This window comes from Oncorhynchus gorbuscha, linkage group LG14, assembly GCF_021184085.1.
Source record: "Oncorhynchus gorbuscha isolate QuinsamMale2020 ecotype Even-year linkage group LG14, OgorEven_v1.0, whole genome shotgun sequence".
Classification (NCBI taxonomy): Eukaryota; Metazoa; Chordata; class Actinopteri; order Salmoniformes; family Salmonidae; genus Oncorhynchus; species Oncorhynchus gorbuscha.
This window is the reverse complement of record NC_060186.1, coordinates 71,594,773-71,616,347: the sequence shown is the minus strand read 5'-3', so window position 1 is coordinate 71,616,347 and position 21,575 is coordinate 71,594,773. Positions and strand designations below refer to the sequence as shown.

Sequence of the window (21,575 nt, the reverse complement as noted above, 5' to 3'; positions counted from 1 at the left end):
TACTATATTGGGGTGGCAGGTAGCCTAGTGGTTAGAGCGTTGGGCCAGTAATCAGAAGGTTGCTTGATCGAATAAAAATCTGTTGTTCTGCCCCTGAATGTTCTGGGGTGATAGAGTTAGATATGTATGGGGTAAATGTACTAGGGCAGCCTAGTGGTTAGAACGTTGGACTAGTAATCGGAAGGTTGCAAGTTCAAACCTCGAGCTGACAAGGTACAAACCCACTGTTCGTAGGCTGTCCTTGAAATAAGAATTTGTTCTTAACTGACTTACCTAGTTGAATAAAGGTAAAATACAGGGTCATTTCCAGCACCATGTTGTCAATGTGCAGGGATACTGGAGTGATAGATATGTATAGGGGTAAGTGGACTAGGTATCAGGATATATGATATATGATATAGCAGCAGCATATATGAGGAGTGTATGTGAGTGGGTGTGTGTAGAGTCAGTATAAATGTATGAGCATATGTGTGTGTGAACAAATGATGGAGTGTGTAATGTGTAGTGCCCTGTCAGTGTGCATAGAGGCAAAAATAAGAATAAAATACAAAGGTCAACTCAGACAGTCTGTGTACCTATTTGTCAGTCTAATGGCTTGTGGATAGAATCTGTTCAGGAGCCTGTTAGTGTCAGACTTGTTGATCTGTTTGCCGGGCAGAAGAAGAGAGAAAAGGTTGGACCCTTTAAACATTTTCTGGGCCTTTCTTCCACACTGCCTGATATAGAGGTCCTGGATGGTAGGGAGCTCGGCCCCAGTGAAGTACTGGGCTGTGTGATGAGCTTGGAGGGGACAATGGTGTTGAATGCTGTAGTCAATGAACAGCTTTCTCACATAGGTGTTCATTTTGTCCAGGTGGGAAAGGGCAGTGTGGAGTGCAATTGAGATTGCGTTGTCTATGCGATCTGTTGGGGCGGTATGCGAATTGGAGTGGGTATAGTTTGTCTTGGATGGTGGAGTTTGTGTGTGCCATAACCAGCCTCTCAAAGCACTTCATGATTACAGAAGTGAGTGCTACAGGGTGGTAGTTGCTGTGGCATGGAGTTCTTGGGAACAGGAATGATGGTGGTCATTTTAAAACATGTGGAGCTTACAGACTGAGACAAGGAGAGGTTGAAAACTACAGTGAATAGGCAGTTTAAGTCACTACAGACCTGGATTCAATCCCAGGCTGTGTCATAGGACGGCACACAATTGATCTGATCTGATCTGCCAAATGGGGGACGAGGGAGGTCCTTGTATTATTTATTGTGGGTAAAGTAACAGTGGTCTAGGACTTTTTCGTCCCTAATGGCGACGGAGACATGTTGATGGATGTGTGGCATCATGTGTCTTAATTAAAATCGCCGTCAACCAGAAAAGTAGCCTCTCTCAGCCAGCGGAGGCAGACAGTGTCTCTCAGCCAGCGGGCTCTATTAGGCCTACATCACTGAGAGGAGACCGTCTAACGGACAGATAACACCTCACTGAGAGGAGACTGTCTAATGGACAGATAACACATCACTGAGAGGAGACCGTCTAAGAGACAGATAACACATTACTGAGAGGAGACCATCTAATGGACAGATAACACATCACTGAGAGGAGACCGTCTAAGAGACAGATAACACCTCACTGAGAGGAGACCGTCTAACGGACAGATAACACCTCACTGAGAGGAGACTGTCTAATGGACAGATAACACCTCACTGAGAGGAGACCGTCTAAGGGACAGATAACACCTTACTGAGAGGAGACCATCTAACGGACAGATAACACATCACTGAGAGGAGACCGTCTAATGGACAGATAACACATCACTGAGAGGAGACCGTCTAACGGACAGATAACACATCACTGAGAGGAGACCGTCTAATGGACAGATAACACATCACTGAGAGGAGACCGTCTAATGGACAGATAACACATCACTGAGAGGAGACTGTCTAATGGACAGATAACACATCACTGAAAGGAGACCGTCTAATGGACAGATAACGGTCAATAGACACTGTGGAGAAAAAAACAATGAAACCATTCAGCTCTTTCTTATTGTCTTTCTATCACTCTTCATTCCTATTTGTTATTCCTTGCACTGTCTTTCCCTTCTGTCCATGTTAACCCCCTATCAATCAATCAATTTATCAATCAAATGTATTCATACAGCCTTTTTACACCAGCAGATGTCACAAAGTGCTTTTATAGAAAACCCAGCCTAAAACCTCTATCATGGTGGCCTCCACTCCTCTCCCCCTTCCACCACCCATTAAATCTCTGCATGGTCCAGGACTCACCTCGTCCAAAATCCCTCGCCTCCCTCGCCTCCCTCCCTCATTCCCTCCTTCCATCAATCCATCCCTCATTCCCTCCCTCCATCCACATGCCTGGGGATTGATCAGGCCTCATCCCTCAGGCCGGATGTCTCACACACACACACACACACACACACACACACACACACACACACACACACACACACACACACACACACACACACACACACACACACACACACACACACACACACACACACACACACACACACACACACACACACACACACACACACACACACACACACACACTCTCTCTCTATCTATCTCTCTTTCGCCCGTCACGCCATCTGGCCTGCGTGTGTCATCATCTCCAGGTGATTGACAGCTGTGGAGAGGGCGGAGCCCAGAGGCGGATCGCCACACCGACCCTGTATTCACCCAAATCATTAGTGCTGCTGGGTGACTGGTGGTGGGTGGGCTGTTGGCCTGTCACTCAAATCAGGGAGGGGGATGCTGAGTGTGGGAGTTCATGGAGCGAAGGTGTGAGATATTGAGTAAATGGCTGCCTTCCTCCTCAGGCCCGTCTACTGTACAATGCCGATAGTGTACATGCTATGTGTGTTTGAGTACATCCTGCGTCTATACATTTAGTCTGTTTATCCCGTTTATCGTCTGTCTGTATTTTGTTTATTGTGGTAGCAGCATTTTACTGTGTAACACTTCTTTACATGCAAATGTATATGTAATGACGTAATAAAGGAGATGCTGATTCTTGTTGTGTGCCATGTCATCCACTTCACAGTGACATGATCATCCACTTCACACGTGACATGACACATACGCACGCACGCACACACGCACGCACACACGCACACACACGCACGCACGCACAAACGCACACAAACGCATGCACGCACACACGCACACACACGCACGCACGCACACGCACGCACGCACACACACACACACGCATACACGCACGCACGAACACACGCACGCACACACATGCACACATGCACGCATGCACGCACGCACACACGCACACACGCACATTTACATTTAAGTCATTTAGCAGACGCTCTTATCCAGAGCAACTTACAAATTGGTGCATTCATCTTACGCACGCGCGCACGCACGCACGCAGGCACACACACACACGCGCAGGGTTGACCATAACAGGGTTGACCATAACAGAGTTGACCGTAACAGGGTTGACCATAACAGACTTGACCATAACAGGGTTGACCATAACAGGGTTGACCGTAACAGAGTTGACCGTTACAGGGTTGACCGTAACAGACTTGACCATAACAGGGTTGACCATAACAGGGTTGACCGTAACAGAGTTGACCATAACAGGGTTGACCATAACAGGGTTGACCGTAACAGAGTTGACCGTTACAGGGTTGACCGTAACAGAGTTGACCGTTACAGGGTTGACCGTTACAGGGTTGACCATAACAGGGTTGATGATTTCTTATTAAATCAGCCATAAATCCCCTTGTGACAGGAGGAATGGAAGCTTGTTGTGTGTAACAGGGAGGGGCAATTGGATGCACGCAAAAAAAAAACACTTCTAGCCTGTCTATCACAGGGGGATGATGGCACCTTAATTGGGGAGGACGGGCTCATGGTAATGGCTGGAATGGAATCAGTGGAATGGTATCAAATACATCAAACACATACTGAAGGTTCCATGTGTTTGATGCCATTCTATTCCAGCCATTGTTATTCCAGAAAATTGCCCAAAAGAGTAGAACCAGCTCACCTGATTTGACTAGATGTTTCTTTTGAAAATGTTTTTGTTTTTTTAAGGAATAGTTTCATCATATTAAAACGAGAGTTCAGTTCACATGACAGGGTTGACCTTAAACTGAAGGACAGACGGAAATGAATCACTGTTCACATTAAATGAATAATCATCTCCAGAGATGACTTTGTCATAGCAACAAATTAACGAGGGCTTTACAATGATAGTGAAAACCTTTGGGATAATGTGGATTAATATCTTCCTAGAAGTGACACAGGGCTGACAGATGCAAAATGCATAATTTTGGTAATTTAGCAAGTCATTATTCAAATTAAAAATCAGATGCATTGAATTCTCCGTCTATATTAAAGGGCCCTTTATTTAATATTACAGGCTTTTGAAGTGCACAGTTTCTTCTTTAATTATTAAAGGCCCAGATGCAAAAGGAACAACCCTACTGCTATAACAAACAACCCTACTGCTATAACAAACAACCCTACTGCTATAACAAATTAGACTGAATCTGAATGGACCCAGAACAACAGCTCAACAACAAACACTGTCTCTGACTGAGACCCATCTGGACAGTGTCTGTCTGAAAGATGTACATGTTTTGGTGCCATGAATCCTACCTTTGTTTTCCAGCCAATATTGAATAATTACAAAAGCAAGGGATTTAATCGGAGACCAGCTGTCCGAAGAGTGCGTGTGTGTGTGTGTGTGTGTGTGTGTGTGTGTGTGTGTGTGTGTGTGTGTGTGTGTGTGTGTGTGTGTGTGTGTGTGTGTGTGTGTGTGTGTGTGTGTGTGTGTGTGTGTGTGTGTGTGTGTGTGTGTGTATTCCAAAGCAATTGAGAATATCACAGGGGGGAACTGAAAGCTGCACCTATGGCTGGACTTATGACTAATGCAAGCACGTACGCCATCACACACACACGCATGCGAGTAAACACACACACACACACACTCGCATGGAAGTATACACGCACACAAACGCACACACACAATCCCACTTCCCCCATACCTCTACCCCTCTACACACATCTCCATTCAGGTAGGTAGTTACCTGAGGGACTCAGCCATGCGTCGTAGGTCCTCGTTCTGCTGCTTGAGGCGTTCCAGCTTGGCAAGGATCTTGGATAGCTCTCTGCTGGATCTCTCTGGGTGCTCACTGTCCCTCACCAGGTGGCCTCCGATGTAGAATAGCAGCGTGCCCCACGCGAGCAGTACCAGGGTAACCCAGCGCCAGGAGCCCGCCCATGGCCGCATCGTAGCTCAGGCTGCCCACCTACACACACCGTCGCGACCCGTCACAATAGCCGCCTGGGCATCCTCACTGGCACCGCAGTGCAGGGGCAATGGGAGGGAGGTGGTGAGAGAGAGGAGGGTTTTTGGGGCAGTGTATCTCTGGTGAGGTTCAGCCTCCTCTCCGTGTGCTAGAGCATGACTGACGCCCCTTGCTGTTGTTCCAGCCCTGTCCTGCTAGGGTCTCCACCTCTTGCTCTTTGTGACTGTGTCGCCTTCCGCTCCACTCCTAGCCCCCTGCTGGTCCCCCCTGGTCTGTACGTGTCACCACTTCCTCTAGCGTCCTCCTGTCTTACTTCATGTGTTTGGCCTGGCTCCTTTGGGGACAGAGAGAGAGAAAGAGAGCTAGTCAAACAGACAGAAAGAAAAAGGGATTGATGGATGGACAGATGGACAGACAGACACACACACGGACCCACATAGACAGACAGATGCCAGGGGAGCTGAGCAACAGAGCCAAACTCCCAGAGAAGGACAGACGCAGCTCAGAGGAACAAGGCTTGCTGGCTGTAACAGTGGGGGCATTGTGTGACTGGCCCTGACAGAGCCGAGGCTCAGCAACCCCACAGGATTGTTCAGCATGACACTGCAATTTACATTTCCATCGTGATGTACAACGCTCCAAGAGCCACAATGCGCTGTGATGAGAAAACAAAGAGACTGGGATGTTCTGTTTTCTCTCTCTCTCTCTCTCTCTCTCTCTCTCTCTCTCTCTCTCTCTCTCTCTCTCTCTCTCTCTCTCTCTCTCTCTCTCTCTCTCTCTCTCTCTCTCTCTCTCTCTCTCTCTCTCTCTCTTTAACACTATCTCTCCCTATTTCTCTCTTTAACTCTCTCTCTCTCTTTCTTCTCTCTACTCTCAAACACTTTATCACCCCCACTTTCTCTATCTACCTATCTAACTCTGCCTCCCACCTTCTTCCTCCTCCCCGCCCCATCTCATGGCTAAACCCAATGGCTAATATGGAGCCACCATCGCCACCGTCTCTGTGACAAAGTGCGGCATTGTCAATGCAATGTGGTGAGCCCAGTGTCATTACTTCAGAGAGCAAGAGAGAGAGCGAGACAGAGAGAGAGGGAGACAGAGCGAGAGAGAAAGAGAGAGAGAGAGAGAGAGAGGGGGAGACGGAGAGTGAGAGAGAGAAAGGGAGACAGAAAGAAAGACCGACAGAGAGAGAGAGTTATCGAGAGAGAGAGAAAGAGTGATAGAGAGAGCGAGAGAAAGAGAGAGAGAGAAAAGGAGACAGAGAGAGTGAAAGAGTGAGAGAGACAGAAAGAGTGATAGAGAAAGAGAGACAGAGAGAGAGAGCAAGAGAGCAGGAGAGAGAGACAGAGAGAGAAAGAGAGATAGGGAGACAGAGAGAGAGGGAGACAGAGATAGAGGGAGACAGAGACAGAGAGAGAGGGAGAGGGAGACAGAGAGAGAAATAGTAATAGAGAAAGAGAGAAATAGAGTGAGAAAGAGAGAAATATAGATAGACAGAGTGTGAGAGAGAGAGAAACGGGAAGGTTTTCTGTAGTATTATAAATGTAAGAGTTCTAAACTTCCTTAATAAGCACAATGTATTGAGTAAAAGCCAAATTGGATTTATACCAAAACATCACACGACTGATCATATTTACACCCTACACACACTGATAGATAAACATGTCCACCAAAATAATATCAAAATATTGCAAGAAAATAACAGAATCCTTTAACCAGGGGCAGGGCCTTCGCCAGGGTTGCAATCTGAGTCCTGCACTCTTCAATATTTACATCAACGAATTGGCCACTATTCTACAAAAATCCTCAGCCCCTGTTGTTAGTCTTCACAATTCAGAGGTTAAATGCCTACTCTATGCTAATTAATGACTTAAAAATCATACAATGTGATTTTCTGGATTTTTGTTTTAGATTCCGTCTCTCACAGTTGAAGTGTACCTATGATAAAAATGACAGACCTCTACATGCTTTGTAAGTAGGAAAACCTGCAAAATCGGCAGTGTATCAAATACTTGTACTCCCCACTGTTTATATAGAGTACTGCACACACTACAATTACTTAGGTTTAAAAATCAGCTTAACTGGATACCGTATTAAAGAAGCATAGAGTGAACTGAAAGAGAAAGCAGAGGATTCTTTGCCATTACAAAACAATTCAAATTGAAATACCTGTTAAAATTTGTCTAAAACTAATTGAATGTGTCATTGAACCAATTGCACTTTATGGCAGCAAGGTGTGGGATCCACTTGCAAAACAAGATTTCATCAAATGGTACAAACACCCCATCGAAACCCTGCATGCAGAGTTCTGTAAGATGCATGCAGGGCAGAATTAGGCCAATACCCACTAATAATAAATTCAAAAAAGAGCAATTCAGTTTTGGAAACATCTAAAATACAGTGACCCCCACTCATATCATTACCAAGCCCTGCATTGCCGAGAGCTGAGCAAAGAAAAGAGTCCCCTCATCCAGCTGGTCCTGGGGCTGAGTTCACAAACCTGTTCTACTAACACACTGAAGCCTCGGGACCAGAACATCCAATCAATCAGAATAAACCAAATTACAACACAGTCAAAACAAAACTACATTGCTTATTGGGAAAACCAAGCACAAAGCAAAATGGGATATCTGGCCCTAAATCGACAGTACACTGTGGCTAACTATTTGACCATGGTTACTGATCAAAACCTTAGAAAAACCTTGACAAAGTACCGGCCCAGTGAGCACAGCCTTGCCATTGAGAAGGGTACACACAGGAAAACCTGGCTGCCTGTAGAGGAAAGGCTGTGCAACCACTGCACAACAGCAGAACCTGAGACGGAGCTGCATTTCCTGACAAAATGTAAAAAAATATATAAAACAATTAGAGAGTGTCATTTCCCCAAATTTGAAACTCTAATTCAAGGTTTCAAAGACCTCTCTGATGAGAGTAGGCTACCCGTCCTGTTGGGGGAGGACACACAGAGCTGTGGGTTGGCAGCGAACTACATTGCTGCCTGCCATAAGATAAGGGACAGTGTCTGACAGACCAACCAACCTGCACATGTACTCTACTGTATGCTTATTGTTATTGTTATGGTTATTTTGACCCTTGGTTATTGTTGTTACTGTTGTCCCATCGACAATTTTGATTCTTCTTATTTTCATATTTTAAATATCCAAAGTAAGCATTTGGCAATATGTACATTGTTATGTCATGCCAATAAAGTACATTTAATTGATTTGAATTGAATTGATAGAGAGCGAGAAAGAGTAAGATGGACAGACAGACAGAGAGAGAGAGAGAGAGAGAGAGAGAGAGAAAGAGAGAGAGACAGAGACAGAGAGAGAAAGAGAAATATATGCAGAGAGAGAGAGAGAGAGAGACAGAAAGACAGAGAGACAGAGAGAGAGTGAGACAGAAAGAGAGAGAGAGCGCACGAGAGAGAGAGCGATACAGAGAGAGATGCTGCTAGAGTCCCATCCACCAAACTACCAGGTGTGAAACAGGGAAGGGACTCAGGGGTGAAAGAGTGATGGAGAGAGAGAGTGAGAGAGGGCGAGACAATGTGGGAGTGAGAGAGACAGAGAGAGAAAGATAAATATATGCAGAGAGATAGAGAGAGAGAGAGAGAGAGAGAGAGAGAGAGAGAGAGAGAGAGAGAGAGAGAGAGAGACAGAGAGAGAGACAGAGAGACAGAAAGAGAGAGAGAGAGAGAGAGAGGGAAAGGACTCAGGGGTACAGAGGATAGAGGAAACCTAACTCACTCCATCAAATTAATCAAAACAAGAACATTTTACATTTGGCAAGAAATTCAAAAGGAAATGATCTTAATTAACAGAGTAGAATGTCATCCTGTGTGCTACCTCTATCCCCCCGCTACAATCCACATACTTTAATGAAGACAGCTTCTCCATCCTGGAGGGGGAGAACAATCATTTCCAGGCCCAGGGACATGTACTAGTCTGTGGTGACCTAAATGCCAGAACTGGACAAGAACCTGACACCCTCAGCACAAAGGGGGACAAACACCTGCCTGGAGATGACAGCATTCTCTCCCCCATTTGCCCCCCAGACACAACTACAACATTATTATTATTACATAACCAACAAAAGGGTCCCAACTCCTGCAGCTCTGTCATATGCTGGGTCTGTACATAGTCAATGGTAGGTACACCTATAGCTCTGTTGCATCCTGGGTATGTACATAGTCAATGGTAGGTACACCTATAGCTCTGTTGCATCCTGGGTCTGTACATAGTCAATGGTAGGTACACCTATAGCTCTTTTGCATCCTGGGTCTGTACATAGTCAATGGTAGGCTTCGAGAGGACTCCTACTGTAGGTACACCTATAGCCCTGTTGCATCCTGGGTATGTACATAGTCAATGGTAGGCTTCGAGAGGACTCCTACTGTAGGTACACCTATAGCTCTGTTGCATCCTGGGTATGTACATAGTCAATGGTAGGCTTCGAGAGGACTCCTACTGTAGGTAAACCTATAGCTCTGTTGCATCCTGGGTATGTACATAGTCAGTGGTAGGCTTCGAGAGGACTCCTACTGTAGGTACACCTATAGCTCTGTTGCATCCTGGGTATGTACATAGTCAATGGTAGGCTTCGAGAGGACTCCTACTGTAGGTACACCTATAGCTCTGTTACATCCTGTGTATGTACATAGTCAATAGAATTCGAGAGGACTCCGATGGTAGGTACACCTATAGCTCTGTTACATCCTGGGTATGTACATAGTCAATAGGCTTCGAGAGGACTCCTACTGTAGGTACACCTATAGCTCTGTTGCATTCTGGGTATGTACATAGTCAATGGTAGGCTTCGAGAGGACTCCTACTGTAGGTACACCTATAGCTCTGTTACATCCTGGGTATGTACATAGTCAGTGGTAGGCTAAGAGAGGACTCCTACTGTAGGTACACCTATAGCTCTGTTACATCATGGGTCTGTACATAGTCAGTGGTAGGCTTCGAGAGGACTCTTACTGTAGGTACACCTATAGCTCTGTTACATGCTGGGTATGTACATAGTCAGTGGTAGGCTTCGAGGGGACTCCTATGGTAGGTACACCTATAGCTCATCTCCTGGCAGTAGTACTGTAGACTACTTTATCACTGACCTCAACCCAGAGTCTTCCAGAGCATTCACAGTCAGCCCACTGACACCCCTATCAGACCACAGCAAAATCACAGTCTACTTGAACAGAGCAATACTCAATCATGAGGCAACAAAGCCACGGGAACTGAGTAATGCTATAGAAGGAAGGAATGTAGTGTGGAAACCTACCAAAAAAACAATTAGGTAACAACAAATTCAATCCCTTCTAGACAACTTCCTGGACAAAACGTTCCACTGTAATATAGTGAAGGTGTAAACTTGACAGTTGAAAATGTTAACAGTATATTTGACCTCTCAGCTTCCCTATCTAACCTAAAAATGTCAAACAGAAAACCAAAGAAAATGAACAACAATGACAAATGGTTTGATGAAGAAAAAAAAAATCTGAGAAAGAAATTGAGAAACCTGTCCAAACAAAAACATAGAGAACCAGAAAACCTGAGTCCACGCCTTCACTATGGTGAATCACTAAAACAATACAGAAAATACACTACAGAAAAAGAAGGAACAGCACGTCAGAAATCAGCTCAATGTAGTTGAGGAATCCATAGACTCTAACCACTTCTGGGAAAATTGGAAACACTAAACAAACAACAACACGAAGAATTATCTATCCAAAATCGAGATGTCTGGGTAAACCACTTCTCCAATCTTTTTGGCTCTATAACAAAGAACAAACAGATACATATATAACAAATACAGGATCAAATACAAATCTTAGAATCAACTACTAAACACAACCAGAACTCACTGGATTCTCCAATTACATTGAATGATCTACAGGACAAAATAAAAACCCTCCAAACCAAAAAGGCCTGTGGTGTTGATGGTATCCTCAATGAAATTATTAAATATACAGACAACAAATTCCAATTGGCTATACTAAAACTCTTTAAAATCATCCTTAGCTCTGGCATCTTCCCCAATATTTGGAACCAAGGACTGATCACCCCAATCCACAAAAATGGAGACAAATTTGACCCCAATAACTACCGTGGGATATGTGTCAACAGAAACCTTGGGAAAATCCTCTGCATTATCATTAATAGCAGACTCGTACATTTCCACAGTGAAAACAATGTACTCAGTGAAAACAAATGTCAAATTGGCTTTCTACCAGATTATTGTACGGCAGACCACATATTCACCCTGCACACCGGAATTGACAAACAAACAAAACAAAATAAAGGCAAAGCCTTCTCAGGCTTTGTTGATTTCAAAAAAGCTTTTGACTCATTTTGGCATGAGGGTCTGCTATACAAATTGATGGAAAGTGGTGTTGGAGGAAAAACATACAATATTATAAATCCATGCACGCAAAAAAAACACACATTTCTTCCCACAGGGCCGTGAGGTGAGACAGGGATGCAGTTTAAACCCCACCCTCTTCAACATATATATCAACTAATTGGCGAGGCCACTAGAACAGTCTGCAGCACCCGGCCTCACCCTACTAAAATCTGAAGTCAAATGTCGACTTTTTGCTGATGATCTGGTGCTTCGGTCACCAACCAAGGAGGGCCTACAGCAGCACCTAGATCTTATGAACAGATTTTGACAGACCTGGGCCCTGACAGTACATCTCAGTAAGACCAAAATAATGGTGTTCCAGGACCACAAATACAAATTCCATCTAGACACCATTGCCTTAGAGCACACAGAAAACTATACATACCTTGGCCTAAGCATCAGCGCCACAGGTAACTTCCAGCTGTGAGCCATCTGAGAGACAAGGCAAGAAGGGCATTCTATGCCATCAAAAGGAACATAAAATTCAACATACCAATTAAGATCTGGCAAAAAATACTTGAATCAGTTATAGAACCCATTGCCCTTCATGGTTGTGAGATCTGGGGTCCACTCCCCCATCAAGAATTCACAAAATGGGACAAACGCCAAATTGAGACTGCATGCAGAATTCTGCAAAAATATCCTCTGTGTACAACGTAAAACACCAAATAATGCATGCAGATAACCAATAATTATCCAAATCCAGAAAAGAGCCATTAATTTCTACAACCACCTAAAAGGAAGCGATTCCCAAATCTTCCATAACAAAGCCATCATGAACCTTGAGAAGATTCCCCTAAGCAAGCTGGTCCTGGGACTCTGTTCACAAACACAAACAGACCAGGACAGCAACACAATTAGACCCAACCAAATCACGAGAAAACAAGAAATATAATTACTTGGCACATTGGAAAAAATGTACAAAAAAACTGAGCAAACTAGAATGCTATATGGCCCTGAACAGAGAGTACACAGTGGCAGAATACCTGACCACTGTGACTGACCCAAACGTAAGGAAGGCATTGACACTGTACAGACTCAGTGAGCATAGCCTTGCTATTGAGAAAGACCTGGCTTTCAAGAGAAGACAGGCTATGTGCACACTGCCCACAAAATGAGGTGGAAACTGAGCTGCACTTCCTAACCTCCTGCCGAATAAATGACCATATTAGAGACACATATTTCCCTCAGATTACACAGATCCATGTTTACTGTTCACAGAGAGAGAGAGAGAGAGAGAGAGAGAGAGAGAGAGAGAGAGAGAGAGAGAGAGAGAGAGAGAGAGAGAGAGAGAGAGAGAGAGAGAGAGAGAGAGAGAGAGAGAGAGAGAGAGAGAGAGAAGGAACTTCTGTGAGTGTCATCTTTACTGTACACAGAGAGAGAGAGAAGGAACTTCTGTGAGTGTCATGTTTACTATACACAGAGAGAGAGAGAAGGAACTTCTGTGAGTGTCATGTTTACTGTACACAGAGAGAGAGAGAGAAGGAACTTCTGTGAGTGTCATGTTTACTGTACACAGAGAGAGAGAGAAGGAACTTCTGTGAGTGTCATGTTTACTGTACACAGAGAGAGAGAGAAGGAACTTCTGTGAGTGTCATGTTTACTGTACACAGAGAGAGAGAGAAGGAACTTCTGTGAGTGTCATGTTTACTGTACACAGAGAGAGAGAGAAGGAACTTCTGTGAGTGTCATGTTTACTGTACACAGAGAGAGAGAGAAGGAACTTCTGTGAGTGTCATGTTTACTGTACACAGAGAGAGAGAGAAGGAACTTCTGTGAGTGTCATGTTTACTGTACACAGAGAGAGAGAGAAGGAACTTCTGTGAGTGTCATGTTTACTGTACACAGAGAGAGAGAGAAGGAACTTCTGTGAGTGTCATGTTTACTGTACACAGAGAGAGAGAGAGAGAAGGAACTTCTGTGAGTGTCATGTTTACTGTACACAGAGAGAGAGAGAAGGAACTTCTGTGAGTGTCATGTTTACTGTACACAGAGAGAGAGAGAAGGAACTTCTGTGAGTGTCATGTTTACTGTACACAGAGAGAGAGAGAAGGAACTTCTGTGAGTGTCATGTTTACTGTACACAGAGAGAGAGAGAAGGAACTTCTGTGAGTGTCATGTTTACTGTACACAGAGAGAGAGAGAATGAACTTCTGTGAGTGTCATGTTTACTGTACACAGAGAGAGAGAGAAGGAACTTCTGTGAGTGTCATGTTTACTGTACACAGAGAGAGAGAGAAGGAACTTCTGTGAGTGTCATGTTTACTGTACACAGAGAGAGAGAGAAGGAACTTCTGTGAGTGTCATGTTTACTGTACACAGAGAGAGAGAGAAGGAACTTCTGTGAGTGTCATGTTTACTGTACACAGAGAGAGAGAGAAGGAACTTCTGTTACTGTTTATTTGACATGTGTATATTATCCACTTCACTTGCTTTGGCAACGTTAAATAATGCCAATGTAGCTCCTTGAATTGAATTGTGAGAGACAGAGGGAGAGAGAGATAGAGATAGAGATATATATATATATATATATATATATATATATATATATATATATATTAGAGAGAAAGAGAGACAGAGGGAGAGACAGAGGGAGAGGCAGAGGGAGAGAGAGAGAGATATAGAGATATATATATATATATATTAGAGAGATAGAGAGATCGAGATATATATATATATATATTAGAGAGAGAGAGAGAGATAGAGAGATCGAGATATATATATATATATATATATATTAGAGAGACAGAGAGAGAGAGAGAGAGATAGAGAGATCGAGATATATATATATATATATTAGAGAGACAGAGAGAGAGAGGGAGAGAGAGAGAGAGAGAGAGAGAGATAGATATATATATATATATATATATATATATATATATATATATATATATATATATATTATTAGAGAGAAAGAGAGAGAGAGATGGATATATATATATATATTTGAGAGAGAAAGAGAGAGAGAGATGGATATATATATATATTTGAGAGAGAAAGAGAGAGAGAGAGAGAGAGAGAGAGAGAGAGATGGATATATATATATATATTAGAGAGAAAGAGAGAGAGAGATGGATATATATATATATATATTTGAGAGAGAAAGAGAGAGAGATGGATATATATATATATTTGAGAGAGAGAGAGAGAGAGAGAGAGAGAGAGAGAGAGAGAGAGAGAGAGAGATGGATATATATATATATATATTTGAGAGAGAAAGAGAGAGAGAGATGGATATATATATATATTTGAGAGAGAAAGAGAGAGAGAGAGAGATGGATATATATATATTAGAGAGAAAGAGAGAGAGAAAAAGGGAGATAGAGAGAGATGGATCTGTGCTGCCTGGTTAATGAGAATACACACCTTATCTATCAACTCCTAACCCCATCATAGTGTTTGACTTGTAGATGCTGGGTATAGAGTTGAGATGCTGTGTATAGAGTTGAGATGCTGGGTCTACAGTTGAGATGATGGGTATAGAGTTGAGATGCTGTGTATAGAGTTGAGATGCTGTGTATAGAGTTGAGATGCTGGGTATAGAGTTGAGATGCTGTGTATAGAGTTGAGATGCTGGGTCTACAGTTGAGATGATGGGTATAGAGTTGAGATGCTGTGTATAGAGTTGAGATGCTGTGTATAGAGTTGAGATGCTGGGTCTACAGTTGAGATGATGGGTATAGAGTTGAGATGCTGGGTATAGAGATGAGATGCTGGGTCTACAGTTGAGATGATGGGTATAGAGTTGAGATGCTGTGTATAGAGTTGAGATGCTGTGTATAGGGTTGAGATGCTGTGTATAGAGTTGAGATGATGGGTATAGAGTTGAGATGCTGTGTATAGAGTTGAGATGCTGTGTATAGAGTTGAGATGCTGTGTATAGAGTTGAGATGCTGTGTATAGAGTTGAGATGCTGTGTATAGAGTTGAGATGCTGTGTATAGGGTTGAGATGCTGTGTATAGAGTTGAGATGCTGTGTATAGGGTTGAGATGCTGTGTATAGAGTTGAGATGATGGGTATAGAGTTGAGATGCTGTGTATAGAGTTTAAATGCTGTGTATAGAGTTGAGATGATGGGTATAGAGTTGAGATGATGGGTATAGAGTTGAGATGCTGGATATAGAGATGAGATGCTGGGTCTACAGTTGAGATGATGGGTATAGAGTTGAGATGCTGTGTATAGAGTTGAGATGCTGTGTATAGAGTTGAGATGCTGTGTATAGGGTTGAGATGCTGTGTATAGGGTTGAGATGATGGGTATAGAGTTGAGATGCTGTGTATAGAGTTTCAAAGGTTGTGTATAGAGTTGAGATGATGGGTATAGAGTTGAGATGCTGTGTATAGAGTTGAGATGCTGTGTATAGAGTTGAGATGCTGGGTATAGAGTGTGTATTGAGACATAATAGGGAATGCCCTGTGTGGCTTTACTTGGGATATATCAAGTTCCTCATGTGTCTGTGTGGGGTATGGGATTGGCTTATGGCCAGTGTTATCCTGGGTGGTCTTATAGGCCGTCTCTGTGTGTGTGGTTGGGTGCTTGCGTGCATGTGTGTGTTTTTAAGTCTGCCTGTGTCTTTGGTTCTGCATGCGTATTCTTGTGCATGTGAGACAGTATCGCTTCGGGCTAGCGTAGTAAAAAGTAAGTTAACTGTACTGCCAGTGTACGTCAGCGTGTGGATTGTGGAACATGCAGAGCAGTTGGTATGTAAGGACATGTAATTGGTGCCATGTAATTCCATAGAGACCCTTCATGCTTTACTGACTACACCCCTCAACACAGCTGCGGCTCACACACAACTAGCTGTCCTTCTGGCCTCCTATTGATCTATCACCATGATATTGTGCCACTGTGCACCATGTCGGCTCAAAGAGGCCCTGCTTCCTGTTTCATGCAAACAACAAGCCATAATGGCAGACCAGTCCTTCTAGCCTGCTATTGAGAGCCATCGTGATATTGTGCTATTGTGCTCTGTGGCGGGTCTGGACTGTTGCTGTGACTAACACGAGCTGACATAAGGACAGGTGGATGTTCTACATGTAGGGCAGTGTTATGCTGAGCTGTGGTTGTATTATGAAAAGAAAGCAGCGAGAGGGGTAGCTACGTGTTGCCAGCTAATGCATTTGCTTGGTGGAGGGGTACTGTGAATAATTCTTCACCGTGTTAGAGGGATACAGGTTGGCTGGCAGGCTGGAGCAGTGATGAATGAAGACTGTGTTCAGTGGGCTAAGTCCATGTCAGGGTGAGCACGACACTAGCACTGGTCCCAGATCTGTTTATAGCCATCTCTTACAGTATGCTCTTTGACATACAGTACCAGTCAAAAGTTTGGACACACCTACTCATTCCAGGGTTTTTCTTCATGTTTACTATTTTCTACATTGTAGATTAATAGGGAAGACATCAAAACCATGAAATAACACATATGGAATCATGTAGTAAGCAAAGACGCATTAAACAAATCAAAATCTATTTCATTTTTGAGATTCTTCAGAGTAGCCACCCTTTAACCTTGATGACAGATGTGCAAACTCTTGGCATTCTCTCAAACAAATTCATGAGGTAGTTACCCGGAATGCGTTTCAATTAACCTTGTTAAAAGTACATTTGTGGAATTTCTTTCCTTCTTAATGTGTTTGAGCCAATCAGCTGTGTTGTGACAAGGTAGGGTTGGTATACAGAAGATATCCCTATCTGGTTAAAGACCAAGTCCATATTATGGCAAGAACAGCTCAAATAAACAAAGAGAAATGACAGTCCATCATTACTTTAAGACATGTAGGTCAGTCAATACGGAACATTTAAAGAACTTTGAACGTTTCTTCAAGTGCAGTTGCAAAAACCATCAAGCACTATGATGAAACTGGCTCTCATGAGGACTGTCAAAGGAAAGGAAGATCCAGACTTACCTCTACTGCAGAGGATACGTTCATTAGAGTTAACTGCACCTCAGATTGAAGCCCAAATAAATGCTTCACAGAGTTCAAGTAACAGACATCTCAACATCAACTGTTCAGGGGAGACTGCATGAATCAGGCCTTTGTGATCTAATTACTGCAAAGAAACCACTACTAAAGGACACCAATAAGAAGAAGAGGCTTGGACATTAGACAGGTGGAAATCTGAGTCCAAATTTGAGATTTCGGATCTGCGCATGTGTGGTTCCCACCGTGAAGCATGGAGGAGGAGGTGGGATGGGGCTTTGCTGGTGACACTGTCTGCAATTTATTTAGAATTCAAAGCACACTTAACCAGCATGGCTACCACAGCATTCTGCAGTGATACGCCATCCCATCTGGTTTGAGCTTAGTGGGACAATAATTTGTTTTTCAACAGGACAATGACCCAACACACCTCCAGGCTGTGTAAGGGCTATTTGACCAATAAGGAGAGTGATGGAGTGCTGCATCAGATGACCTGGCCTCCACAATCACCCGACCTCAACCCAATTGAGATGCTTTGGGGTGAGTTGGACCACAAAGTGAAGGAAAAGCAGCCAACAAGTGCTCAGCATATGTGGGAACTCCTTCAAGACTGTTGGAAAAGCAATCCAGGTGAAGTTGGTTGAGAGAATGCCAAGACTGTGGAAAGCTGTCATCAAGGCAAAGGGTGGCTACTTTGAAGAATCTGAAATATAAAATATATTTTGATTTGTTTAACATTTTTTTGGTTACTACATTATTCCACGTGTTATTTCATAGTTTTGATGTCTTCACTATTATTCTATAATATAGAAAATAGTAAAACAAAAGAAAAACCCTTGAATGAGTAGGTGTGTCCAAACTATTGACCGGTACTGTACAGCACAAACAGATCTGAAGCCAGGTTAGTGTTTGTCCTGACATGGCCCTTATGGATGTGTTTGTGCTCTCTGGCAAGACAATGACTTGGCTAAACACTCCAAACAGGCTTGGGACCAGGCTAAATGATATGAACTCCTGCTATAACAAACATTGTGTTGAAAATCCAAAATTGTTTGCATAGTCAACTTACACACAGCTCTGACACACACACTTACCCAACCAGACATGCCACCAGGGGTCTTTTCACCGTCCCCAAATCCAGAACAAATTCAAGAAAGCGTACGGTATTACATAGAGCCATTATTGTTCCATCTCATATTGCTGAAATGATCAGCAAACCTGGTTTCAAAAAACAACTAAAGAAACATCACGGAACAACGCTTGTCCCCTATTTGACCTAGATAGTTTGTGTGTTTGTATTGATATGTATTTTAAAAATTTTGTGTTTTAATTTTTTTTTTTATATGTAGTTCTGTTCTTGTCTATTAATGATCTGCATTATGTCATATTTCATGTTTTGTATGTAACCCAAGAAGAGTACCTGCTGCTTTTGCAACAGCTAATGGGGATCCTAATAAAATACCAAATAATCCCAATTGAAACAACAAACAGCTAAACTCAGGGCCATAGTTAACCAGTACAGGAAAATGTTTCTTTACATGTACCGTCTATAACACACAGTAGGTTACAATGACTTCAATAAAATAGTTGGAATTGGAAACTAGATCTGAAACTGAAATGGCAGGCTGTCTTTTAAGGGATCAACACAGACATTGTTGATGTGAATATGAGGTGATAGGAGAGGCAACACTGTACTACATTGCATTTTCTCATATCTTGAATATACAATGTCCTTGAGTTGCTGCGAATAAGGCTCCACAAAGCACTTTCTATCAATAATAAAATGATAATAATATCAGGTCTAGATAAAAACAAAATGTATCTGCCTCGATACCGGAGGAAGGACCGTGAGGCGGTTTTGCTGACAGCATTGACATTTTTATACAACTTGGCCGTTTACTGCTATTTTCTGTCCCCCTTCCTCCCCCTCTTCTCTTCCTCTCCAAAAAAGAGCAACCTGATTGAAAGTGAAGCGCCAGCGACTCCAGCCTAAATGCAATATGCGATGGCTCCTTTTTGAATTTGCACTCTTGTGACTGGAGGGAGTAGAAGGGAATGAAGAGCGCAGTGCTCTTCGTAAGTGGATTGACTCGCAACGCCAAATAGCCTGCCATCTCGCCAATCTTCTCACCGACCCTCACTCCCCTACCTTAACGCCGCTCTCTACCCATAATACCTTTCCCCTGGCAGTCACGGTAACCGCAGCAGGGAAGCGCCGCTGCTCATATTATGTGAGACCTTTGAGTTGACTAACTCACAGTACTGCCAAGACTGGGAGATGACATCATCACACTCATGTAACCGCACACACACAGACACACACACAGAAACTATAGGACCACCAGGATACTGTCGTTGTGAAAGGGGTGAGCAGAACGTAGAGCTAGAAGAGCTAGACATGAAGCCCAAGGAGAGGTCATCTATATCACAAGGCCATAGTCACCAAGCAATAAGCACTGGGATGAAAGCCACTCTATTGAATAATGCACGATGCTGTACTGTAGAAGAGGACTTATATTACACTTTTAGTGGCTTTCAGACTCAAGGACTGTATTTATTTTGTGTGTGTGTGTGTGTGTGTGTGTTTGTGTACTTCTGTATGTGTGTGTGTGTACTTCTGTATGTGTGTGTGTGTGTGTGTGTACTTCTGTATGTGTGTGTGTGTGTGTGTGTGTGTACTTCTGTATGTGTGTGTGTGTGTGTGTGTGTGTGTGTATATGTATACTTCTGTATGTGTGTGTATACTTCTGTATGTGTGTGTGTGTGTGTGTGCTTCTGTATGTGTGTGTGTGTAAGTAACTTCTGTATGTGTGTGTGTGTGTGTGTGTGTGTGTGTGTGTGTGTGTGTGTGTGTGTGTGTGTGTGTGTGTGTGTGTGTGTGTGTGTGTGTGTGTGTGTGTGTGTGTGTGTGTGTGTGTGTGTGTGTGTGTGTGTACTTCTGTATGTGTGTGTGGTTACATGAATGAGTGCATATTAGCGTGTACTCTGGTCATACCTGGAATAATTATAGTTTTAATGTTGCAACATGTAACTTGTTGGGCGACCCGTCATAATTCATGTAGAAATTTGAGTTACAGATCTGTCATTTTCATTGAAAGCAAATCTAAGAAGCAGTAGATCTGTTCTATGTTTCTATTTCTATTCTTCCCATTCTTAAGTTACATTTCTACCTGAAAATTCTGTAAATAACCATTCTGCTGAATGTCCATTGCCCCAGGTGTACATAACCAAGTCAAACAAATGAACCAATTATATTTTGTACAGATAATTATAAATATGTTGTGATGCTCAACTACCGTGTGGCTCTTTCAACATGCCACTGAAAAGGTTGAAAGCTGCAATTAATTGTATGATACCTGAAAATACTGTAGAGTAATTAATGCCATTGAAAAACATTGCAAAGAGCAAGTTGGATGCCTAGAAAAAAACAACTAAGAAATGATTTGTCCACCTGAAGGTAAGTGTTCTTGTTTCAAACACACACTATAACATCTATAAAGGGGTAGTTTATTCAGAATACAAACTAACATGATTTTCAGCCTACCTTGGGGGTAGTTGATTTAAGAAGACAATTTTGGGATGTTTAGTTTCCTTTTGACATAGCCATAGATCTTTACAACTAGCATTCTCAGTAACACTTAACATTCAACTGTTATTGTGCCTATGTAATACAACTGGAAATACTTTTGGAGCAACATTTTATTAGCATGATGTTACGTAAAATGTTGGTAATTGATATTTAATTGCATAGCGATGATCTGAGCGTTTTTGTAACTACTGTACACAAGAGGAATAGTGACTGTTCCTTACTCCACTTATGTCATAGCTCCATTATTATGCAATTCTAAAACCATTTCCAAAGTCCTATGTAACAGCAAGGCTGTAATAATCACAAAGTTACAGTTTGTCAAGTGTTACTGTATTACCTTACTGTATGTCTCACACATCATGAAAATATAT

General features: G+C 42.8%; 1 protein-coding gene across 1 annotated transcript in view; it reads right to left on the bottom strand.

Annotated features, from left to right (window-relative positions):
• Positions 1-21,575, bottom strand: part of LOC123995379 (alpha-(1,6)-fucosyltransferase-like) — a 207,580-nt gene that overhangs the window by 78,894 nt on the left and 107,111 nt on the right. The window contains exon 2 of the mRNA XM_046298936.1: positions 5,067-5,622. Coding sequence (XP_046154892.1) covers positions 5,067-5,269 — 203 coding nt within the window. The 5' untranslated portion in view covers positions 5,270-5,622. The remainder of the gene's footprint in view (positions 1-5,066; positions 5,623-21,575) is intronic.